Source organism: Salmo salar, chromosome 29 (assembly GCF_965601325.2).
Source record: "Salmo salar chromosome 29, fSalSal1, whole genome shotgun sequence".
In the NCBI taxonomy this organism is placed as follows: Eukaryota; Metazoa; Chordata; class Actinopteri; order Salmoniformes; family Salmonidae; genus Salmo; species Salmo salar.
Window position 1 is genome coordinate 13,377,715 of NC_138319.1, and position 26,230 is coordinate 13,403,944.

Consider the following 26,230-nt stretch of genomic DNA (forward strand, 5'->3'; position numbering starts at 1 on the left):
ATCGTTAAAGACTGGTTAGATTCAGGATAAAAAATAAACAGAATGGAGCTAAACACAGGCAACATCCTAGAGGAAAACCTAGTTCAGTCTGCTTCCACCAGACACCGTGAGATTAAGTCACCTTTCACCATGACAATAACCTAAAATAAGACCAAATCTACACTGGAGTTGCTTGCCAAGGAGACAGAGAATGTTCCTGATTGGCCGAGTTACAGTTTAAGTATGTAAATTAGATTTTTCTGTAGTTCATTTTCAATACGTTTGCTAAAATGTCTAAAAACACGTTTTCACTTTGTCTTTTTGGGTATTGTGTGTAGATGGTTGAGAAAAAAAAATAGTAATACATTTTGAATTCAGGCTGTAACAACAACATGTGGAATAAGGCAAGGGTTATGAACACTTTCTGGTGATATTGAATTGTGTTTCGTTGTCAATGCAAAAAAATATAAAACAGACTTAGTCTAAGATAATAATTTATACAAATGAATAATTGATATGTTGGATTCATGTCTCCATCTCAGCTAAAAATCTAATTAAACAATAGGACTAAATCAAATCAAACTTTAAAAGCATTTTAAATAAAGTCTGATTTGATTTTGTCCTATTCTTTAACTTACATTTTTGGTTGAAATGGAGACGTGAATCCAACATATTCATTATTAACTTGAAGATGAAATTTGACATTAACCAAAGCTTGAAACCCTAGGCCTATATCTATTGTATATTTTAGTTGAACCCTGGGTTGATGTTGATGACGTCGCAAATGCTATATAGGCCTAAATAGTGTCATTGATGATATATGATTGATAAAGTATAGTCACATTTCATTTGCTCTGTTAAACCTACCCTTTGGAATGACTCCGATAGCAACAGTGAATCTATTTAGCAATTAAGAGATCTCTCACCATAGCACATTGGTAGTAGTTAGTGACAAATATCAAAGTTAAGCAGGGTCACAATACATTGACAAATTATGTTGAAACAACACTGATTCAACCAGTTTGTGCCCAGTGGGCAAGGATTGTCTTGACTTTCAAGAATGCCTGAATTGCTTCACATTCACATTGCAGTTTGAAGCTTCACCATCAAATAGTGTCAGATTTAGGCCTATGTGAGTGCAAATTACAAGTTACCGTGGTGATAACTGGGCACATGAGAATTATTAGAATATGGCACATACTGGTCAATTCTTGCATGCTATCCATGCTGGCTTTTGCAGGCTACCTGAGACATGAAAGATAGCCTGTATGCCCTGCCTACCTATCGCCACTTTATTAATGCACAATTTGACTAATGAGATAATGGAAACACATCAACCACATCATTTTTATTAGACATTGTAGGTTTGTGTGACATCATTACATCCAGCTGTTTTTATTGACACAAGATATTTAAATAGAAACTCACCCTAGGAGGCAATTGCCACATCTATTTTCTATGCAAACTTTCTAAATGTCGACAAAAAAAGAATCACTGGACAAGTTAATGGAAATATAGCAACTAACTTTCTCATTAAAACAGCAACTGTTGGAGAACTATGTTATATGGTCGTCAGTCAGATTGAACCCATCAGCAGTTGTTTCCAGGTGGGATGGTGGTAGAGGCGTTGGCAGTGGGGGTTGGTGGTTGTGTGTGTGCACATGTAAGTGTGTGGGTGTGTGTGTGTGTGTGTGGGTGTGTGGTGACTTACTGTACGTCCATCAGTGTCAGTAGACTGAACGGCAGGGGTCCGGGGAGTCAGGACCGCTAGGCAGAGCGGCAGCTCTGAGGAAATAATTATCTCTCTCATCTTCTCCCAAGTCCCTCTGGGAAATCTAACAGTGATGGCTGCCAGTTTGCTGTGGCACAGTCTCCAAAACAAACCCTTTGTTTTTCCTTCTGAGAGAGAAAGCTGTTGACAAAACTCTGTATTCCTTTATTTACAGTCCTCAGAACTACATCGCATCCTCTATCTCCCTACCAAATGATGGAATTTAGTTTAAACATCTTTGTGTGAACAAAAGGTCTGTAAACTGTGTATAATTGTGACAAAGACACAAGAGTGTGAACAAAGCAGCCAAGACAATGATTGAGACATTGAGAAACCAGTCAAAACCAGTCCTTGAGCCACTCCTAGCAGCCAGAAAATTTCCACTAATCTTAGAAATTTATAAAATATTTACCAAACCTGTTAATAATTAATTTCCCAGGAGGATGAAATGTGCTTGGACTATTTTGTTCGCAATTAGCCTTTTATCAGTTTTCGCTTATATATTTGAATTCGTGGCAATTGAATGGTTCTAAGAGAACCTATTTATGGAAGGTTAGTGTAAACATCCATTGAGTGTCCATCCAAATTATAAAAAGAAACGTATCACTTTTTCCCCAAAAATGTCTATCTTTAGCAGCCTATGACGGGTGAGCTGACAGAGCTCCAGACTGGAGAAGGAGGGGTGTGCATGGGTCTCTCTCTGTTCGGTAGCTCAATCCTGGGGTGGACAGTACCAGTTCCCTCTGAGCTGGTGCCTGGAGGAAGGGCCTTAATGACCACGGTGACATCAGGGTGAGCAGTAAATTGGAAGTTTTGGAGCGAGCATGTCATCAGAGATGGGGGTGTAGAGGAGGGGGGAGCGGACATGTGTGACAGGTACAGGGGGCAGCGGGAAGGAGACCAGAGGCAAGAGCTCTTTACGATAGTTAACGATCAGTCCCCTAGGAGAGCGAGACAGAGGAGGAAGCAGAAAGGGACACGTGGTAGGGGTGTGAACGTTTAAACAAAATTGGCATCGTTAACGTTTAGAAAAAATCCCTTACCGAAAAACTGTCATATGCCCCGAATACAAAAGCTGTAGACTTTACAGTGAAATGCTTACTGACGAGCACTTTCCCAGCAATGCAGAGTTAAGAACAATTTACAAAAAATAAAAAAGGAAATAGAAACACAAACACAAAATAACAATAGACTATATACAAGGAATATCGGTACCAAGTCAATGTGCAGGGGTATGAGGTAGTTAAGGTAATTGAGGTAATATGCACATGTAGGTAGGGGTAAAATAGATTAGGCAATCAGGATAGATAATAAACAGAGTAGCAGCAGCGTATGTGAAGAGCTTGAAAGAGTGTGTGTGTGTGTGAGTAGGTGTCAATATGCATGTGTGTGTTTTGTGTGTGTGAACGTATATAGTCTGTGTGTGTGTTGGAGTGTCAGTGTTGTATGTGTGTGAGCCCAGTGAGTGTCCATAGAGCCGGTGCAAGAGAGTCAGTGCAAATAAAAAGGGGGGTCAATGCAAATAGTCAGGGTAGCCATTTGATAAACTGTTCAGCAGTCTTATGGCTTGGGAGTAGAAGCTGTTCAGGGGCCTTTTGGTCCCAGACTAGGCCCCAAGTAGCGCTGCCCTGCGGCAGCAGAGAGAACAGTCTATGACTTGGGTGGCTGGATTCTTTGATCATTTTTAGGGCCTTCCTCTGACACTGGCTGATATAGAGGTCCTGGATGGCTGGGAGCTTTGCCCCAATGGGCTACAGGCACTACCTTCTGTAGAGTATTACAGTCAGATGCCAAGCTGTTGCCATACCAAGCGGTGATGCATCCAGTCAAGATGCTCTCAACGGTGTAGAACTTTTTGAGGAGCTGAGGGCCCATTCCAAATCTTTTCAGCGTTGTTGTGCCCTCTTCACGACTTTGTTGGTGTGTTTGGACCATGATAGGTCCTTAGTGATGTGGACACATAGGTACACTCAGTGTATACCTCTCACTCAATCTATAGCTATAATTTATCTATAGTTTAGCTGAAATACAGAGATGATACTTTGTACAGGTATCGTTCCCTGTCACCGTACTAAGCCGATAGTGAGGCTAAGGACTGGGATCTTGTGTCTGGTCTCTGCCAACAGATGATAGGGATTGGTGTCGAATCCCTGTTATCAAAGTATCAAAGTATTTTGCCTTCCTCCTCAAACAGTAGTCTTAAATACAGTTGCAGCCAAATATATTGGGGCACCTTTGCAGTTTTCCTTAATAATTCCCTATTTCTTCTAACATCAGTTGAAAAAAACTTGGTCACCACACCTTGTTAGGCTATTGGATTTTCAACACTGCAGAACCAATTCCAGATCTGAATCACATCCATAACCTTTGGCAAGAGCTGAAATTAGCAGTTGGTGGAGGGCACCCCTTAAACATTGACGAATTAAAGCAGTTTGCTGCTGAAGAATGGGCCAAATTGCCAGTAGAAAGGTGACGCAAGATCATTGATGGCAATTATCTTGGCCAAAGTCTGTGCAACCAAGTACTAGCTCCAGGGTGCCAATAATTTTTTTAAATTACAATTGTAAACTTAGCTAAATTTACAATATTAAAATAGGTTCTGCAATGTTGAAAATACAATAAGGTGTGGAGACCAAATGTTTATTTTAGAATAGGGAATTATTTAAGAAAAGTACAAGGGTGCCAACATATTTGACCGCAACTGTACATAGCAGAAGTGAATGATATCTGTGCGATGCTGTTGTATAGAGAAAATAACTTTTAGAATAACACAGGGTCACACTTGATTTGGTAGTCCATCTGTAGATGCTCTACAGATGTGACTCACCACACAATGGAAGATTCATGATGGAGCTGGTCTGTGTGGGGGTGCATGAGTGTGAAAGAAGACTGGAGATCAGAACTGAGAAACTCCAAAAAGAAAACTAAGTCTAATGAAACCTTTATGAAGAGGATGAGGTCGATAAAGTGCGTGTTGGAATATCACAACATAGTTTGAGCTATTATCCATCTGGAAAAACATTGAGCGAGTGGGCAAATTTCAAAATGGAGGCTGTCTGAAAAAGTCAAGGCTGAAGAGGAAGCGTTTCTATGGCATGGCCTACGTTACCGTGGTGACGCACACAATACCTGGATCTGCGGCAGTGCAGAAATCCTTGGCGACCGGGTTTTCTTTGTCTTATTAGCAGCACATTTAGGAGTACTTCACCCCCTCCGCCACCTGGTTTAAAGAAAGGAATTCTGTTGCAATGTGAAGGTTCAATCAAAATCCTGCTTGATAATTACAACTCCATTCATCATCCAAATGCTTGTACAATGGCTTGAAACTTTAGAAAGTGAGGCATGTCATACAAGTGGAATAGCTGGGTGACCTTCAACGGCAGAGAGATGTATTGACAGTGAGCTTTAGGCCCTGTATATACGCAAACCAAGAAGACGTAGGCATATTCAGTTGAAGTCAGAAGTTTACATACACCTTAGCCAAATACAATTAAACTCAGTTTTTCACAATTCCTGACATTTAATCCTGGTAAAAATTCCCTGTCTTAGGTCAGTTAGGATCACCACTTTATTTTAAGAATGTGAAATGTCAGAATAATAGTAGAGAGAATGATTATTTTCAGCTTTTATTTCTTTCATCACATTCCCAGTGGGTCAGAAGTTTACATACACTCAATTAGTATTTGGGAGCATTGCCTTTAAATTGTTTAACTTGGGTCAAACTTTTTGGGTAGCCTTCCACGAGCTTCCCACAATAACTTGGGAGATTTTGGCCCATTCCTCCTGACAGAGCTGGTGTAACTGAGTCAGGTTTGTAGGCCTCCTTTCTGGCATACGCTTTTTCAGTTTGCCCACAGATTTTCTATAGGATTGAAGTCAGGGTTTTGTGATGGCCACTCCAATACCTTGACTTTGTTGTCCTTTTTTGTTTCATCAGACCAGAGGACATTTCTCCAAAAAGTACGATCTTTGTCCCCATGTGCAGTTGCAAACCGTAGTATGGATTTTGTATGGCGGTTCTGGAGCAGTGGCTTCTTCCTTGCTGAGCGGCCTTTCAGGTTATGTCGATATAGGATATATTTTTACTGTGGATATAGATACTTTTGTACCTGTTTCCTCCAGCATCTTCACAAGGTCCTTTGCTGTTGTTCTGGGATTGATTTTCACTTTTCGCACTTAAGTACGTTCATCTCTAGGAGACAGAACGCGTCCCCTTCCTGAGCGGTATGACGGCTGCATGGTCCCATGGTGTTTATACTTGCGTACTACTGTTTGTACAGATGAACGTGGTACCTTCAGGCGTTTAGAAATTGCTCCCAAGAATGAACCTGACTTGTGGAGGTCTACAATTATTTTTCTTAGGTTTTGGCTGATTTCTTTTGATTTTCCAATGATGTCAAGCAAAGAGGCACTGAGTTTGAAGGTAGGCCCTGAAACATATCCACAGATACACCTCCAATTGACTCAAATGATCTCAATTAGCCTATCAGAAGCTTCTAAAGCCATGGCATCATTTTCTGGAATTTTCCAAGCTGTTTAAAGGCACAGTCAACTTAGTGTATGTAAACTTCTGACCCACTGGAATTGTGATACAGTGAATGATAAGTGAAATAATCTGTCTGTAAACAATTGTTGGAAAAATTACTTGTGTCATGCACAAAGTAGATGTCCTAACCGACTTGCCAAAACTATAGTTTGTTAACAAGAAATTCGAGGAGTGGTTGAAAAACGAGTTTTAATGACTCCAACCGAAGTGTATGTAAACTTCAGACTTCAACTGTATTGCATGAATACAGTAAAATTTACCAGTATTAGTTAATTGAAGTGAGAACGCACGGTCTTGGTTACAATGAAAGGGTGTGGTACGGTGATGACACACAATAAACACTGATTGTGTAACAAAGCTCTTTGCAGATAATGATTACTGGTGATCATTACCCCACGTGCATTATAGATCAGTTCAGGAAGTGAAACACTGTCACAGGAGAAGGAAGCAGGCTATTACTGATTGGATTATAATTTATTCCACATCATCTGGTCAGTTTGGTGCCTATTAATGGTGCTTAGAGCAGTATGGTTCTGCCAAGGTTGTGTCAAACCAACAAGAATTTGATCCAATTTCTGTCTTAACCTTCAAATTAAACTCCACAATCTTCAACCCCAAGTCCGCTGACTGGCACCGTTTCGTAGCGCGTCACTGACCAGTCTGTCAGATTAACCAATTGAGTTAGTACATCCTTTGTCCCAATTCTCTCTCCTTCCTCCCAAAGGGTGAATTTGTCCACTTCCATGATTTGAAAGAAAATGACAAGTATATGAAATATGATGGCAACTCCCACTAGACCATACCCCATCAATCCAATGCTTTAGATTTGTGGGAGGTAGTGAACGATTGCACACTTCAGGAGAAAGGAGATATTATTGGGAGGCACCCACACTTAGTGCTTGTTTTGACCTAAGCAGTTTTACAAAGAGAAGGAGCATTCTACCATCACTAGTACAAAGACAGTTGAGAAACACTGCTCTATGAACTTATCATGAGTCCATTTCATGGTCCATTTAAAGAGGTCCTTGGCGTTTTCATCTTACTCGTTTTGTTCTCCTTTTATTTTTCCCTTGTCTTATCTCTATAGCTAGGTTTCCATCCAATCGGTGACATATTTCCATGTGAATATTCAAAAATCTGCATAAAACAAAATGCACATTTTCCCACCAGAGATGTTTCCATCAAATGTATTTATTGCAGATGAAAGGCTGTGCGTAATGACATAATGCACATACAAATAACTTCCCGTGTACCAAATAAAAAAGGAAGTTAAAAATGGGTTTCCATCGCATTTTCACCTCTACTGATGGTTTTGTCACAAAATCTATTGCGTTAGATAGCAAATGTGCCCACTTTTGTCTTGGCACGTGCGCTCTAGCCAACAACTCATAGATACAGTGCAGGTAGGCTACCTACAAGAGATTATTATGTTTAAGAGCAAGATTTTTTTTTTTTGGGTCAAATGGCACCCAAACATCAATCATCATGTCACCAGAATAAAACCCTCAATATTTATTGGAAAGGAGCATCAAGCTCATTATTGTGCATTGTCACCACAATGTATTTAATCTGTAGCCTAATAAAAACTGCACGGTTTCCCGAGTCGTAGTGGGAGGACCACACAACATATCGCGTATAAACCCAAGTTTACTTCGATATGATGGTTATTATATCAATATTTGCACATAAAAGGCATTTCCACCACCATTTCTCATATGATTCATACACACACACAAAGAAAAATCCCGCCATGTCGAACGAACAAATTGTCTGTTGACATTTATATAATTGTACAGGCATTTCCTGTTTCCATCAACCCGGTCATTGACTTTTTTCATGCATCAGGTAATCCGCATGAAATGGTTGGATGGAAACCTGGTTTGTGTTGAAAAACTATCTCTCTGGGAAATGAGTTGGCAAGCCTCCTCTTTAAATTAGCTTTAAAAATCTATTATTGATGTAAGTATTACAAATATGTCTGTAATGCTAATGAGAGAAACAACAAGCATTCTGAGAGAGCTGGCTGTTACTTTGACACCTAAAATGTTTAAAAAAGAATGAGAATAAAAACTGTTCAAAAGGTACTTAAAGGGATAATCCACTAATTCCTACGATTAACAGTGTTAAATAGTACTAATATGTGAAAACAATATTTTTTTGTGAACCAATGTTTCATTTTGTCATTCAAGTTACTTGGTAGCAACGTGAAAATAGCTGTGGAAATCTGTTGCAGCTCAAGTCAACTACAAGACCCGCAATGCAATGCTGTCTATCGGGCTGGCTAGCAAATGTAGCTGCACAATAATACCAAAGTCAATATCAGCATATGAAGTAGCACGCGTCATATCTTTAAACTCGCCTAAACAAACTGCACTATCAATTTAGGAGTCTCTCACCAAGTTCTCACAACTTGCAGTTTGTCACTGCCCAGATGTAGTGCAGAGAACGTTGCTATGGCAACAACGTCCCTTTCCCACGTTTCCCCACAGACACACAGGGCGTATTGAAAGATGGTACTTGAAGGAGAAACCGAGTCTAATAATTTGGTACACTATTTAGATTGGGCACATCGAAGCGAAATATATACAGTACTTTTTCATGAGGATATAAACGGACGGATGTGTTCTAGACAAGTATGCCAATACCATCTATTGGCTGATTTGGCGATCTGGAGTGCAGGTAATTGTTTTAAAAAGCGTTATAAAATGTGATATCACACTATCTCCAGTGACGAGAGCCGTGTATCTAGGACGCGTTCTTACACAATTTCCTGATTTCACAAACGGACCAGTTAGAAGTTCAATCATGGGGTACATTTTTATTTTACCCACTAATAAAACATAGGCTTTCCCCAAATTGACAGGAGTTTCATGATTTTTATGTCTGGGGGTCAATTATCCCTTCAAATTGATTTAAAACTGTAGTTCTGTAAAACATACAACCTGGCAGGTAAAAAACAGTTGTGGCTCACTCTAGTTAAAAGACATTCAACATGGCAAGACCTAATTACTGAACTGGAACACCTGAGTCAATTAGCCACTTCCATAGCTGGACCAATAGAAAACAAGAAACACTTAACAATGAACACGACTGACTGCAATTGGTTGGAAATGAGGGAAATCTCTCGTAATTAGAATGTGTGGTAAATGACTGAATAAATTAAGGACATAAACAGAACTTGCTGTATAAATACTTTTTGAAAATGAATGTCTTTAGTGAAGGCCACTCCTTCACAAGTATGTTTTCCAAACAGTACAACACCAATGCTTTGAGACGTTCAACACTAATTGGCTGCTGTTGAAACTGAGGCAAACACTATTGCAGCCTGTGAAAGACAACATTTTTTTTGTCAAAGGCAGAAATGTTTAAATCATGTTTTCGTAACTATGATTCCAGCTACATTACAGCCAGAGCCTTGAATCTACTAAGAAGTTTGTTTTCCAAATGTGGTATTTATTTTGCCACATCTCCATGGGGGTTTCAAGGATGCAGGATTATTTTGGGAGTTGACAACTCCCAATAACAAGAACAAAATCAGTAAGTGCTCACCTGGGGAGCAGACTAATGAGAAAGCGCTACATTCCTTTAATTCAATCTGTGATAAGTGTCCAATATCTCAGAGTCTACCTCTTTACCCAGACAGGAATACATTACATCTAACCTCTCATTCTGCTGTTGCTCATTCATGTTTTCCTCCTGTCACGAGAGGAGGGAAAGAAATAGATGGATGAGAAAGGGAGAAAGAAACAAAGAGAATGTGTAATGCGGAAATGATCCTGTTCTGGACTCATTAGTTAGTGATTGCTATGCTGTGTGCTGCAGTGGCTGTAACTCATCCTCATCTGGCTCTGTGACAGTCCCCCAGAGAAACTAAAGGCCCATTAGAGTAGCCCCACCCTGCCCATACCTTACCCAGCCACACAGGGGAGGGGAGGAAGAGAGCCAGGGATGGATGAAGGTGTGAGAGGTGGCAAAAAAAAAGTGGTGTGTTTTGGCACCTTCCAAACTAGTAGGTAGGGATGGTGTGAGAATGACGTAATCTAACGGTTTATGGCTCAGGTACTGTTATTGTTGTTCGGTTCCTCCATACAAAGGGCAGACTCAGAGGCAGGCGTGGCTCGCAGTCGAGCTGGTGGTCTCTCTCTGAAACCTGGACGACAGCCGCATTGTGCGTTCCAAATGGCACCCTATTCCCTATATAGAGCAGTGCTTTTGACCAGAGCTCTATAAAGGGAATGGGGTGCCATTTGGGACACATGAAATAGCCATTTCACTCAGAAAAACATAAAAAAAGGGTGCAAGGTAGATCATATCTCTACAATGGGACAGGGCAAATGTCCTCACAAAATCAGAGCATCTTATGGCTGGGTCGAGTGATACAAAACTCAAAACAAAGTTTGGTTTCTTTATTCAACTCTTGGATTTAAATGGATACACATTACCCAAGACATTATAAAACATGTACGTACACTTTGACAATTATTAAACCAGACAATGTGCCAGCATAGCTCCATCATCAATGCACAACACACCGCTCTGAGGTAACATACAGTTGTGTGTCTGAACCGAACATAGAGCTATAGGTTATTAGCTTCAGCTCGAAACATCAACCTTGATCTGAGCTCCAGAGCGATGCACTTTCATCTCCCCTCCATCGCATCATGGGCTCTGTGATTCACCACCCCCAACATACTACGACCCAGAAACACAAATCAAGAGTCCCAAATGAAAGAAAATAACAGATCAAAGGAGATGGAGAAGGAGAGAGATTTCAGGGGCTCCTTGACTATGAAAACGAATTGGGATTTTGATGTGGAAAGCTTCAACGGTATGCTATTAAATTGTGATGATTAGTCCGGTGTTGGAGGAGGTGGAGAGAAGTGAGGAGAGGACTCTCCATGTAAGGATCCTGTATCCGTATCTGTGGGCTCGTCTGTGGGCTCCACGGTGTAATAACTGACATGCTGAAACTTGATCACCTCGTTGCCCCAGCTGGTCCATCCTGGCTGCAGGCTTCTGGCAAACAGCTCCAGGCACCGGGCGTCGGCACCCACGTACGGCCTTAACACCTCTGTGGAGGGAAACAAAGAAATAGAAGAGGGCGCCTAGGGCTGGTCTATTGGTAGTGCTGCCGCCTCCGGACAGCAGGTACCCCTTGAGGCACAGGTTAGATCCCCAGTTCAGTCACTCAGTTTCTGAACTCTATTCCTCTCCTCTCTCACATTCTAATATCTGTCAATAAAGAAGAGGGAGAGGGTGGGGAGTTCAAGACATTTTAGATGTCCTCAGAGGAGATGAGAAATAGATTATTCTGATAGAAATTACAGATCTGCGCACGATCTGCCTATGGGGGTATTTAGTTGGTGCAAAATGGAGAGTGGGGGATTTGTCTGTTTTGCCAATGAATGCTGTATTTGTGCATGGGTGATCTGGCTGTCCTTGAGTGGGGGAACAATGGCTTTCCAGGAACAGCATTCCTGACCGATAGGGTTCACTTCATCTCCGCCCCTGTGCTGGGGCTGTCTGCTCGCTCACATGCGCGCTCACGCCCCGCTCGCACACTCAACTTACCCTACACTAGGCGGGTTAAGGAGCGCCAAAACCCCAGAGTCTAAGCCCCCCCGTCCACACCCCTCCTCAATCCACCAGCGCCAAAACCCCAGAGTCTAAGCCCCCCCGTCCACCCCCCTCCTCAATCCACCACCACCCCCCCCACCCCCCCCCCCCAAACCTGCCCAGTCGACACCTCTCTTACGAAACATGTCAGAAAGAAAAAAGTCAGGGGGGGAGAGTAAGGCCAAACATGAAAAGCTCACACACTAACACAGAAGAAACACTCTGATCGGTGACTCAGCTCGCAAAGTTTGGAGAGGGAATAAAAAGGTCTAATTATCTAAAAACTCAAGGCAAGACACAAGAGGCAGGAGAGGGGGTGTGAGACTTGCGGCTTGCCTCGCGGCTCAACTTAGCTCTTTGTGATGTTTCTCTCAGTGCTGCTGCCTTGAGTTTAGACCCCTAAATCCCAAACGGCAACCTATTCCCTATTTACTGCACTACTTTTCCACCGGGACTCATCAAATGTAGTGCACTAAATAAGCATTAGGGTGCCGTTTGGGTTGTCAAACTGATCCTGGGACAGCCAAGTTAAGGGCATTGAAGACAGCGCTTGTTCTACTGCCCCACCTGATCTCAACCCATTCATTTTGAAAGTGAGGTATTTCAGGGAATTAATACTTTGAGTGAGTGGAGGTTATAAAACCACAAACACTCACAAATATTAAACTGCAGTGTGTGCGGTCCTGTGTGGCTCAGATGGTAAGTGCGTGGCCCTAGCAACACCAAGGTCAAGGGTTGAAGTCTCACAGGGAACACAAATATTGATTCTCTCACTGTACTATAAGTCGGTTTGGATAAAAGTGTTTGGTAAAAGCAGTTGGAATATGTACTCAATTGTCATACTTGAGTAAAATAGTACTTGAGTAAAAGTTTTAAATCTCTGGTATTAAATGTATTTAAGTACAGTGGTGGAAAAAGTACTCAATTGTCATACTTGAGTAAAAGTAAATGCTATAAATCAAATTATTTATATTACGTAAACTAGATGGCACAATTATAACAATTTTTGTATTTACATACAGATGGGCACAGACAATTTACAAACACAGTATTTGTGTTTAGGGAGTCCGCCAGATCAGAGGCAGTACGAATGACAACGCGTTATATTGATAGGTGTGTGAATTGGACAATATTGCTGTTCTGCCTGAGCATTCGAAATGTAACAAGTACTTTTGGGTGTCAGGGAATATGTATGGGAGTAAAAAGTACAGATTTTCTTCAGGAATATAGTAGAGTAAAAGTTTTTTTTTTTTAAATATAAATGTAAAATACAGAACCCCCCCAAAACTACTTAAGTAGTACTTTAAAGTATTGTAACTTTTGTACTTTACACCACTGGCTAAAAGTGGTGGAAATGTGTGTAGAAATACTGTACATATCACCTTACTCAGCACCTCCAGCTGTGAGTGAATCAAGTTATTTTCCCTGCCTTTCTCACCTCCCCAGGACAGCAGGTAGCCTAGTGGTTAAAGTGTTGGGCCAGTAACCGAAATGTCACTAGACCGAAACCCCAAGCCAACAAGATTAAGAATCGGTCAATGTGCCCTTGAGCAAGGCACATACCCCTAATTGCTCCAGGGTTGAGTTGGGATATGCAAAAAAAACATTTCCAATTCACACACACTTCTACATGTGAAATAGGACAAATATAAATCACTCACCAATATATATATTTTTTACCTTTATTTAACTAGGCAAGTCAGTTAAGAACAAATTCTTATTTACAATGACGGCCTAGGAACAGTGGGTTAACTGGCTTTTTCAGGGGCAGAACGACAGATTTGTACCTTGTCAGCTCGGGGATTCGAACTTGCAACCTTTTGGTTACTAGCCCAACACTAACCACTAGGCTACCCTGCCTCCCCATATCTCAGGTTTTCTTCTGAGTTTAACAGTAGCACACATCTTTTCGCAAGTCAATTAGAATCTCACACACGCTGGCTGGGTGCCAGTGAATTGGGCGGGCATGAGGAGGGCACTGCCAATTAGCCGCTTATTACAATACAATGCTGGGAGAAAAATGTTCAACTTTAGCTAATTACCAAAGTTTTTAGGAGCCACAATTAAAAGCAAACAGATTATTCACACTCCGAGGAGCATAAACACTTTTTTCTGCCGTTTCGGCCATCTGGCGAGGATGTGTTTGGATCTCTGAGGAGGAGAGCGAGCGTTGGTGTCCCTCTGTGTCCCTACTGCAGCCACACACACACACACACACACACACACACACACACATAGCTGATGTCACTGGGGGAGAGGGGGGTAGAGAGCTATCGGATCACAGAGTCACTCTCCACTCGGCCCTCCGTTTAGGACATCCATGCTGTGATGTCATACTGAGGTCAGGGGTAAGGAGTTGGCCACTGCCTCCAGACCTTGCACATCCAAAACACTTGGGACTGCATACTGCACACACCACTTCTGCTCTAATCCCCTAACAGGGATATTGCCCTGTGGTAACAGTGACTGAGGAAGAGGACTTCATCGTGTTTTAGAGGGGGGCGGTTTAGAGACTTAGCACTGTTGATATTCACCATTTCAAGCTGTTGCATAAGAATCCACCAGAGGGGGTGTGAGAAAAGGACAGCAGCCCAATTCCTTTTCCCACCCCTGGGTACTCCAGAGTGAATATTCAGCATTAATGCCCACGTCCGGATGTTCCTTTTTGCCAACGGGTCGATAGAACCTTTCAGGATCAGAAAAGGTCCGCTCTATGCCTCTTTATCACAGGTTATGTTAATGTGCCGTGGCACCTCTCTGCGGGACCAGCTCCTCTGACATTTCATCCCAGCAGCACTGCGTTCTACCACGCCCACCACAGCCTCCCTGCTACCCAGAGGGGTTGGAGGGGGATTCGCTGGAAGGCCAGAGACAGGGATGAGAAGGGGATGACGTCACCAAAAAGTGATATATCAAAACACACGATTCGGAATGACAGCGGCTGAAATGATGATGGGTTACTTGGCAAGTGTGAAATAGCGTGCTCTTTGCATTTGACTGTGGACTTATCAATCATGGCTGGGGAAAAAAACGATATTTCCCCCGTCATAGTATGGAGTTTGTCTACACGTCGGAGTTTTCCCAAAGTATCACACTGTTTTGCTGCAACTCTTGCCCAAGGCAAAGATACGGTGTGTTCTATTACTTATTATTAATAACAATGAAAAGACAACGCTGTGAAACAAAGCGTAGAGACTCATAATATATTCTCAACCCAATGGTTACAAAACACAATGCGGTCATAACAAATTTAAATCTCACAATATCCTGCCACTTTCCAGTCATCTTGTATATTCAGCTGACAGGGCACTGACAAACCTCTTCCTCCCCAAGTAAATAAAACACAGATAAATCGCTTTCCCTGAAGAAGCAGAGAGTTGATGTCAAGCCCCACTCATTCATACTCTACATAATCATTGTCTTCAAGGTCTCATCATTGCTTTCTAAACATTGTACGGATCAGAGCAAAGGTTTGACTTAACAATCAAAGGTCAATCAGACCGTACAGATAACCACACCACAGAGGTGTTTTAAGGTCTCAATCAGGCATTTGTAAACTGGGTAAATGACGTATAACGCAGCACATCGTGACAAACTGGGTTCACAATTAGCCATTGGGACAGGTTAGAGCAGACCCTGCAGCTGATGTCCTTCCGTTTAATACCAAGGCATTGTCTTGTGGTTTTAGTGAGTGAGGGACAGAGAGTGAGTCAGTGAGAACCGAGCAATGATAGTTAGAGCCAGGTCAAACCACAGCAATTGCGGACACTTACGTCACAGTATTGCCCTCTAGTGGTGAAACTACTCAGTTCAAACATTTCTCCAATTATGAATTTCATTACTGGAACTGTATTCATTCATTCCTACGCACTTGGCTACCACATTACGTTCTTATGACGCTGACATACTTATGATGCTGTTGGTGGAACCAGGACGTGCTGGGAATACTGACCTGAGAGTGAAGGTTTATGGGAGTGTAGGGCCGATGGGACACTGACGATCACACGCTGCTCCTCCATAGGGAGCTCTGTCTTCCTCAGAGAGCTGTAAAGGAGATGGAGAAAGCGCGTCATGTTTTGGAGATCGAACGTTCCAGTAATGAAAGAAAATACACAGAAGACTTTAAAAAAAAAGTCCAATACAGCCGTTTTTATCTCAATGTTAAATCATTTCTGGGTAACAATGAAGTTAATTAAAACGATCAAAAATAAACAAAAATAGCTTCTTAGCAAAAGAGCAATTTCTCAAGGAAGAATTTTGCTAAGACTGTCTGGGAATGGTCTGAGTAGAGGGGAAAACTGAAAATGAACTGTTATTGGCAGAGAGGTTTGTAACTCTTTCTTATTGGTCTATTAACTAATTTACCGCCTGGTGATGTCACCTGACAGGACCAAACTCAATCCCACCAAAACAGGCAGAAATTTCAGTGGGTCTTTTCAAACAGCTCTTACACTAAAAGGGCATTAACATAATTTTCACAATTTCACCTTATTATTCCAACCTCAGTGTGGAAATACTGTATATATAAAATCACGTTTTTGACTCCCCCGGGACTTTAATTAAGCAATTCATGTAAAAATAAAAATAAAAGTAGCCTTCCGAGTTGGACAGTGGTCTAAGGCACTGAATCGCAGCGCTAGCTGTGCCCCTAGAGATTCTGGGTTCGAGTCCGGGATCTGTCACAGCCGGCCGCGACCGGGAGACCCATGGGGCGGCGCACAATTGGCCCAGCGTCATCCGCTTTAGGTGGGGGGTTTGGCCAGCAGGGATGTTTTTGTCCCATCGCGCACTAGCGACTCCTGTGGCAGGCCAGGCGCAGTGCACGCTGACACTGCCGCCAGGTGTACGGTGTTTCCTCCAACACATTGGTGTGGCTGGCTTCCGGCTTAAGCAGGCATTGTGTCAAGAAGCAGTGCGGCTTGGTTAGGTTGTGTTGTGTTTCGGAGGACGCACGGCTCTCGACCTTCACCTCTCCCGAGTCCTTACGGGAGTTGCAGCGATGAGACAAGACTAACTACCAATTGGATAACACGAAATTGGGGAGAAAAAGGGGTACAAAAAAATACAATGGATTAACATTTTTATTTTGTCACACCTGTGTGAGTGGTGTCCGCACCCACGATATCGACCAAGTACCAACACCTCGTAAGGCTTCTTATGCGGAGAGTCTAGTGGAAAGACATATTCCCCTGACCTGGTGACCTGAGGGCAAAAACATAGACAATACAGAGAAAAATGCTTACGTTCATAAAGATCATATAGCTAATTTCAGAAGCAAACTCAACATTAGAGGTCCTAGATGAAACATGACCACTTTTACTATCACCATTAGTAGTGTCATTTAAAATAAGTAGATACATAATTATAATGACTTTTATCAATTCTAGGTTTCTTTGTGCTCTACCTTGACCCAGAACCACTCTGCCAGCACCTCCACGCCCCAGTGTGGGTACAGCTCGTCCTTGACGAAGCGCAGGTGGCTGGGCCTGTTGGTCACCCAGGTGACCACCACACAGCCTGTGGAGGCCAGCAAGGGGACAGGGAGCCGTTTGAGCTGGGAGGAGGGCAGAAAGCTATACCTAGAGGTCAGCAGAAGAAATGCACAATGTGGTCAAAACAGGAATAAGAGGGTCGCAGAGTCATACATTGCAGTGGATGTCGCTTAGAATAAAATCACACTGAAAAAGAACGCCATTTAAGCTAACCTGCCACTCCTTTTGACAGACTTGTTTTCCCATGGAGGATCCAGGACAATGAGGTCGAAAAACTTTCCATCTGCAAAATAATCAGTTTTCTAAGACAGGGTTTCCCCAAACTCGGTCCTAGGGCCTCTTCTGTTTTTATTTTTTGCCCTAGCACTACACACATGATTCAAATTATCAACTCATCATCAAGCTTTGATTATTTGAATCAGCTGTGTAATGCTCACGGAAAAAACTAAACCGTCACCCGGGTGGGGGGGGGTATTGGTCCGAGTTTGGGAAACCCTGTTCTAAGACATAAGGCCTACACAGGCAGAGAGGATCCTTATTTAGTTCACTGAAGCCTTGCCTTCTCTCCACTCGATTCCTCAAAACATCTTTAGAAAGATTAACAGATTTATAATGCATTTCTGCACTGACAAAACATAAAATCAGCAAACGCAAGCTCTTTATCACGATCAGGTTTTGTACACTCACAGCCAACCAGAGGCTGCATTCTGGAAAAATCAGAGAGCAGGAAGGCACATCGTGGTGGGATAATGTATTTCTCTCCCATCAGCGTCACCTCCATGGCACAGTCCATACAATTCTCTGTGATCCGTGTGAACAGGTCAAGGTGTGTTGTACTACAGCCGTCCTCAGACTCAATGAACTGAACTGGGTCCTCTCCATGTTCACTCACTAGAGGGAGCTCTTTAGCCATGTCACACAAGGCTGCCAGGTTGCATTCCTGGGAAGGCAGGGGATCCTCCCGAGCATCTTTGACCTCACTCAGGTACTCACAGGAGAGCCCAGCATCCACTAAGGATTTGGTCCCTTCCAAAATGGCAGACCTGATCTGGTCATAACACAATGATAAGCAGTGGTCAACAATAAAAGTCTGAGTAATGGTAATGGGTAAACTAGGTAATGCTAAACATATAAGATTACCTTGTGGTGGAAGGCCAGTGAATCAATTTCTCCTTGGTTCAGATCATTGTGTTTTCGTTTTCTTTTCTGTGGGATTTGAATAAATCAGTGGTTAAAACAAAGGCGTTTCACAGTGATATTAACTGGCAAGTTAGCCCCACTCTCCAGACATGTCTAGCCAAGTCTAGGTCCAAAAGACATATTAACAGCTTCTACCCCAAAGCCATAAGACTCCTGAACAGCTAATCAAATGGCTACCAGGACTATTTGCATGGAGGAGGTGGTGTGATGGTGACACGGTCTGATTTATTTAGAATTCAAGGCACACTTAACCAGCATGGCTACCACAGCATTCTGCAGCGAAGTGGGACAATCATTTGTTTTTCAACAGGACAATGACCCAACACAACTCCTGGCTGTTAAGGGCTATTTGACCAAGAAGGAGAGTGATGGAGTGCTGCGTCAGATGACCTGGCCTCCACAATCACCCGACCTCAATCCAATTGAGATGGTTTGGGATGAGTTGGACTGCAGAGTGAAGGAAAAGCAGCCAACAAGTGATCAGCATGTAGGAACTTCTTCAAGACTGTTGGAAAAGCATTCCAGGTGAAGCTGGTTGAGAGAATGCCAAGAGTGTGCAAAGCTGTCAAGGCAAAGGGTGGCTACTTTGAAGAATCTAAAATATATTTTCATTTTTTTAACAGTGTTTTGGTTACTACATGATTCCATATGCGTTTTCATAGTTTTGATGTCTTCACTATTATTCTACAATGTAGAAATTAGTAAAAATAAAGAAAAATCCTTGAATGAGTAGGTGTGTCCAAACTTTTGACTGGTGCTGTACATATTACCTTGGCAAACCTGTGCCCTCGCACATTGACTCCGTACCGGTACCCCCTGTATATAGCCTCATTACTGTTACTTTATTGTTGCTCTTTAATTATTTGTAATTTTTCTATTGTTTTTTAAATTTATTTTTTACTTCAGTTTATTTTAGTAAATACTTTAACACTATTTTTTTTTAAACTGGTTTGTTGGTTAAGGTCTTGTAAGTAAGCATTTCACTGTAAGGTCTACACCTGTATTCATCCACCTGACCAAGGCTTTCGACTCTGTCAATCACCACATTCTTATCGGCACACTCAACAGCCTTGGTTTCTCAAATGACTGCATCACCTGGTTCACCAACTACTTCTCAGACAGAGTTCAGTGTGTCAAATCAGAGGGCCTGTTGTCCGGACCTCTGGCAGTCTCTATGGGGGTGCCACAGGGTTCAATTCCCTGGGAATTTTCTCTGTATAAATCAATGATGTCGCTCTTGCTGCTGGTGATTCTCTGATCCACCTCTACGCATTCTGTACACTACTGGCCCTTCTTTGGACACTGTGTTAACTAACCTCAAGACGAGCATCAATGCCATACAACTCTCCTTCCGTGGCATCCAACTGCTCTTAAATACAAGTAAAACTAAATACATGCTCTTCAACCGATCGCTGCCTGCACCTGCCCGCCCGCCCAGCCTCACTACTCTGGACGGTTCTGACCTAGAATATGTAGACAACTACAAATACCTAGGTGTCTGGTTAGACTGTAAACTCTCCTTCCAGACTCACATTAAGCATCTCCAATCCAAAATTAAATCTAGAATCGGCTTCCTATTTCGCAACAAAGCATCCTTCACTCATGCTGCCAAACATACCCTCGTAAAACTGACTATCCTGCCGATCCTTGACTTCGGCGATGTCATTTACAAAATAGCCTCCAACACTCTACTCAGCAAATTGGTTGCAGTCTATCACAGTGCCATCCATTTTGTCACCAAAGCCCCATATACTACCCACCACTGCGACCTGTATGCTCTCGTTGGCTGGCCCTCGCTTCATATTCATCGCCAAACCCACTGGCTCCAGGTCATCAATAAGTCTTATCTCAGCTCACTGGTCACCATAGCAGCACCCACCCATAGCATGCACTCCAGCAGGTATATTTCACTGGTCACCCCCAAAGCCAATACCTCCTTTGGTCGCCTTTCCTTACAGTTCTCTGCTGCCAATGACTGGAACGAACAGCAAAAATCTCTGAAGCTGGAGACCCATATCTCCCTCACTAACTTTAAGCTCCAGCTGTCAGAGCAGCTCACAGATCACTGCACCTGTAAATAGCCCATCCAACTAACTCATCCCCATACTGTTATTTATGTTTTTGCTCCTTTGCACCCCAGTATCTCTACTTGCACATTCATCTTCTACACTCCAGTGTTTAATTGCAAAATTGTAATTATTTCACCACTATGGCCTATTTATTGCCTTACCTCCCTTATCTTACCTCATTTGCACACACTGTATATATACACTTTTTTTTCTCTATTGTGTGTTTGTTTATTCCATGTGTAACTCTGTGTTGTTGTTTGTGTCACACTGCTTTCCTTCATCTTGGCCAGGTCGCAGTTGTAAATGAGAACTTGTTCTCAACTAGCCTACCTGGTTAAACAAAGGTGGAGGGAAAAAAACGTGACAAATAACATTTGATTTGAGACATACATACATACATACATACATACATACATTGGGGAGTAACGGAAAACATGTAAGAGATTACAAAAAACGATAACTAATCAGATATCACTTATTATTGATATCTACATAGTGCATTGATGTGAATCACACTGCTACTCTCTCATGTAGCTATGTGCGCCTTACGGATTGTGGATGGCTGGTCAAAGCTAAATGTGTATTTGAACCCAATAATGGTTGAATTCAAGAAGTTTAAGCTGCCTATCAATCATTGATTTTGAAACCAGTGGGCAGCCAGTGAAAAATGCACACACACACACACTTGAAGAATAGAATTTATAAATGCCTCATGAGCTTAGTTCAACTGTCACACTCCATTAGAACCCAAAATATAAGCTTGTTTTTCTCCAATGTTTGTAATCATAAACAAACACTGTATAGCCTCATAACATCGGGTTAAAAGAATACTTTTGATATCATGGCTGGTCAGTCCTTGCATCCATAGCTCTGTCTATTAATCTGAGAGTGGTTACATTTCTCCAGGCCCACCCCTCAGCTTTTTACCAAAACAAAGGCGGGGTCATCGTTTGGTTATTGTTTCATCTGTGGATTTTCCCTTTAAACAGCTGCACATTATCAAGATATCAAAGTTTCACCAACAAAAAGTTAACAACAGGCCTATATACCAAATGCAGCATGGCATTCATTTTTTAAATGTAGATAGCACTTTTCAGTAGTGCTCAAAGCATGCCATTGTATGAGTGCAGCATTTATTTTTCAACTTGAATCAATGAGCCCAATCAGCCCAATCATGACAACAACATAAACAACAGAGTAGAGCTGGCTAATAAATCCTTATTTTTGGGGTTATGCTCAGGTAAAACAATTTAGTTAATCTATACTTAAAGGTATTTGTCTATGTAGTAGCAAGCAATGGGTTAGAAGAAGACTACATAACTAACTCAAAGTAAAATGTAACATCCATATACGGCCAGCTATGTAAACTTTTGATTTATCCTGCAATTGGGAACGAACACACACAAAATTATATATATATATATATATATATCTTGTTCTGATGCCTCTTAAGGGTAAAGTAAGCCACCCCAATTTACCTTTGATGGTTTACAATCCACTGTAGTTTTATTCTCACTCCTCTGTAGCGCTGCGTCTGAGACGGCACAGTCGTTTGTGGTCACGGTACAACTGGATTTAACACTAACGTGAGATTTTAAAATCTGAAACCACTCATGTTTAAAACAACATTTAAAATACGACTTTCCACTGGCTGCTTTCCTCTCCGAAGTAACGTTACATAGTTGGACACCCTTGTCGACAAGTGAACAAGCATCCAACAGCCACCCGTTGGCATTTCTAAACACAATCGACATAGCCAGTCTGGTTGGCAAACTACTCTCTCTTTGATATCTTCACATGCCGTGAGTGTCCATAAGCGAACCTCGTGGAGGTGACTAGCTTACTAACGTTACTTACACATTTCGTTTCTTTGCTGGGTTTTCTACTTTCTCTACTTGGACATTATTGCCGTGCGCCGCCATGATGCTTGTCTATCGTCACGTGCATTTGCCAAACCTGGGGCATATTCATTACGTCGATTCTGTTGTAAACCTTTCTTAAACAGAACGAAAACGGGAGGGACACCCCCGGGGCGTACACCCCGGGTGCCGATTTCATTTACTTCCGTTTGGTTCCTAGTAACAGACCAAACGTTTTGCAACGGAATTCAACCAATGAATACACCCCAGCGCGCGCGTTTCCAAAGCCACAAAGTCGAAATTGGCTATATCCTAAAGAAATAATGAAAACAAAAATAGATTTTTGGTGTAAATTGAATCTTATAGTTAGGCATAATGTTAGCAGTTTCGTTAGGGTTAATGGAAAAATAAATTGTCGAAATGGGCGTGGTTTAGGATTTTGCGGCAACTCGTGACGACCCAGCCCACGCGATAGATGCGCAGTACATTGCGCATACTCACGACTTCTTTCACTTAAAGAATAAACATGGCAGAGTCGGAAGGTGTGACAACGTCTGATGTTGCTAATAGCAATGGATCACACATTTTACAGAGTAAAAATGGAGTTAACTGGTCAGATAAACCACATAAAAGTGTGGTAGTATTCGACTGTCGCCCGGAAAGAGTCGACGCAATGGAGAGAGTTCTGGACATAAATGGCTTGGACTTCAACGACTTCCTTCAAGTTGTATCGAAGGTACAGTAGCTAGCTAGCTAGCTAGTTAACGTCGTTAGTTATCCAGAGATACGTTAGCCAGACAGCTGCCTGCTTGATTGCAAATTTGCAACAGCTGGCTCTTGACAATTAATGAGTTCCCACGATTATTGACAATTAACTAACAGCTCATTCAGATCGCTTTTGGCTAGATGGCGGATCATGGGAAGTGCATTGATCCAAAAATATTGTAGTTGTCATTTACCAATTTAATGTTTTAATGAAATTGTTAATAGCTTGCTAGCACTTGTTATATGAAAGTGTTATAAACAAGTTGTCAATACAATATCTAAACCATTCACCAAATTATCAAAACGTGTATATCTAACTCTGCAGATATGACAACTATTTTCCATGTGTTCCCGCCTTAGGAATTTGCCATTCCTTCCAACGAAACGTTTATCTTGACAACAACGGACAGAAAAGGAATAGATTTTGACAGATATGGTAAGTGACATTCCAGTCAGGGCTACCTGGTGTAGTACTAGAAAGAAATGCCAACATGAAATGCCAGTCACCAACTTAATTTATCATTTAAAAAAATAGGCACATTGCTTGGATCAATCAGTGAAAAATGTTTTTGGTATACTAATCGTCAGGCATTGGGTCACAAATAAGCCTTGATACAAGGGGAATAAGAGGGTGAGTGACAATACCTTTTGTTGTTGTTGTGTCATCTCTTTCAGAGGAACTTCAACAAGGAAACACTCTCCACCTGTTGCAGACCGAGGACCAGATCCTGCCCGTGGCAACTAAGGAACACATTGTGTTTCTCCCTCACTATGACACACTGGTCCAGAGTGGCATGTATGAGTACTACGCTAGTGAGGGCCAGAATTCTTTACGTGAGTGCCTCTGAAATACTGTACCTTCTCCAGCCCAAACCAACAATATTACAGTCCTGTTTGTATTCATTAGCTGTGTTCACACTGCACCACACTGAATGAAATGTCTATGCTCAGCAGACCAATTTTCTACTCTGTGACGCTTTGAAGTTACTGGCCTGGGCTCATTTTGACCCAGAAGTAGTGGTGTTAAAAGGCCTATAGGTTCCTATATTTAATTAAAGTTTTGCCCCCCCACCCCCAATAGCGTATGCCTTTGCAGAACTTATCGACAATGCACTGTCAGCTACATCGCACAACACAGGAGTGAGGACCATAGACATCCGATTGGTGAGATACTACTGTGAATTAAAAAAAAAAAACGAATGTTACTCTCCCTATTTATTTTTCTAACAGTTGTAAACCTCATGCGTTATTGTGGTCTTGAATGAAAGTGATACATAAGTATTGTGATGTTTTCATATAAAGGTCAGTGTTCTGCACTCCTACAGTATTGATGGAATGGGACACAGAGGTAGTTGATTGTTTCTCATCTCTTCCCCCAGCTGTTTGATGAGTCCTTGGGGAAACATGCAGTGGTTATCATGGACAATGGCTGTGGAATGACCTCCAAGCAGCTTAATAACTGGGCTGTGTACAGGCTCTCCAAATTCAGCAGGGAAAGCAGCACGTTTTCAAGGTTGGTTCAGCAAGAGTAGGGCCAGGAGTTTTTCCACATCACACGCTCTGACCTGTTCAGGTCTCTCGATCAGACAATGCGGTCAGACCCGTCTCCCGAGTGGCACAGCGGTCTAAGGCTCAGTGCTAGAGGCGTCACGACAGACCCTGGTTCGATCCCGGGCTGTATCGCAACTGGCCGGGATCAGGAGTCCCCTAGGGCGGCGTACAATTGGCCCAGCGTCGTCTGGATTAGGGGAGGGTTTGGCCGGGATAGGCCGTCATTGTAAAATAAGAATTTGTTCTTAACTGACTTAGTTTAAAAAAAATGACTCGCAGTAAATGTATATTAAAATACACTTTCCAAATAATTAAGTATACACTTGAAATTCGTTTTTGGTGCTTTCCATGTATCTATCGTCAGTCATTGTCCTGTTTGTCTCACTAGTGATCACGCAGGGTACGTTCGCCCTGATCCAGTCGCTCGCAGTCTCAACAGTGATATATCATATTTTGGAGTAGGAGGGAAACAAGCAGTGTTCTACATTGGACAGTCAACCAGGGTAAATGTTCCTCTGTGTTCTACCATATTCCCCTAATGGACTGTGATGCGCTACTATATGACTTGATATCTCGGTCTTTGTTAAAGATGATCACCAAACCAGTGGGCTCCCCAGATGTCCATGAACTCATCATTTCAAAAGAAGAATTTGAGAGGAAGGAGCGGGACAAGGAAGATATTTACAGTGGTTTCATCAGAAACCGGAAGGTAAGGGATTACTCCCAGATCACTCAAAATGTTGACTTGATCCCCAAAAGGTGTCCTCAATCCGTCCATTCTGGAACTGTCAGTATCGGTGGCAAACTGATATAACCTTCCCACAGTGGCCATCCTCAATGTAATGAAAGCCATGTTCGAACCTCCACCCGCAGATGGGTGACTCGTCCCACGTGAGCGAGGACGAGGAGCGCTTCCTCCACGGGCTGATCGCTGAGGAGGTGGGAAAGGACAGCTTCACGGTCGTGGTGGTGACGGGAGTCCAGCCCGAACACATCACCTTCCTCAAGCAGGACTTCCACCTGTGGACCAGAGAACTGGCGTGAGTCTGCTCACCCCCCTGACTAGACCAATATTATTTAATTAATGAGACAAGGTATAAGGGCATTCCATAGAGACAGCTTGTGAGATAAGTCATGGTCCAATGACTGTACCTGCGAGCAGCATGTGTCCCGTGTCCGAAGCTACATCATAATAGTCGGTAGATGGCTCCAATTGGAGAATCACTGTTTGGTGTTGATTTGGGGAAGGGGGAATCTAAAAACTGGATTTTAATAGTTTCTTGATCACTGCTCGTCGACGCAAACAGTGATTCTCCAATTGGAGCCATCTACCGACTATTATGGATGTAGCTTCGAACGCGGGACACATGCTGCTAGCAGGT

The 26,230-nt window shown here is 42.4% G+C and overlaps 2 protein-coding genes across 2 annotated transcripts in view; one reads left to right on the top strand and one right to left on the bottom strand.

Moving 5' to 3' along the window:
• Positions 1-10,687: 10,687 nt before the first annotated feature.
• On the bottom strand, positions 10,688-22,694 carry mettl4 (methyltransferase 4, N6-adenosine). The gene is made up of 8 exons (XM_014180765.3): positions 22,152-22,694; positions 18,545-18,610; positions 18,092-18,452; positions 17,618-17,687; positions 17,317-17,491; positions 17,008-17,114; positions 15,865-15,956; positions 10,688-11,367 (listed from the first exon to the last, which is right to left on the bottom strand). Exons 1-8 carry the CDS (start codon positions 22,425-22,427, stop codon positions 11,147-11,149), a joined length of 1,368 nt encoding a protein of 455 aa, XP_014036240.1. The 5' UTR covers positions 22,428-22,694; the 3' UTR covers positions 10,688-11,146.
• A 337-nt stretch (positions 22,695-23,031) lies between these two features.
• The window catches only part of smchd1 (structural maintenance of chromosomes flexible hinge domain containing 1), a 41,039-nt gene continuing 37,840 nt past the window's right edge, over positions 23,032-26,230 (top strand). The window contains exons 1-8 of the mRNA XM_014180770.3: positions 23,032-23,268; positions 23,658-23,733; positions 23,973-24,131; positions 24,379-24,461; positions 24,677-24,810; positions 25,237-25,351; positions 25,438-25,557; positions 25,722-25,888. Coding sequence (XP_014036245.2) covers positions 23,059-23,268; positions 23,658-23,733; positions 23,973-24,131; positions 24,379-24,461; positions 24,677-24,810; positions 25,237-25,351; positions 25,438-25,557; positions 25,722-25,888 — 1,064 coding nt within the window. The 5' untranslated portion in view covers positions 23,032-23,058. The remainder of the gene's footprint in view (positions 23,269-23,657; positions 23,734-23,972; positions 24,132-24,378; positions 24,462-24,676; positions 24,811-25,236; positions 25,352-25,437; positions 25,558-25,721; positions 25,889-26,230) is intronic.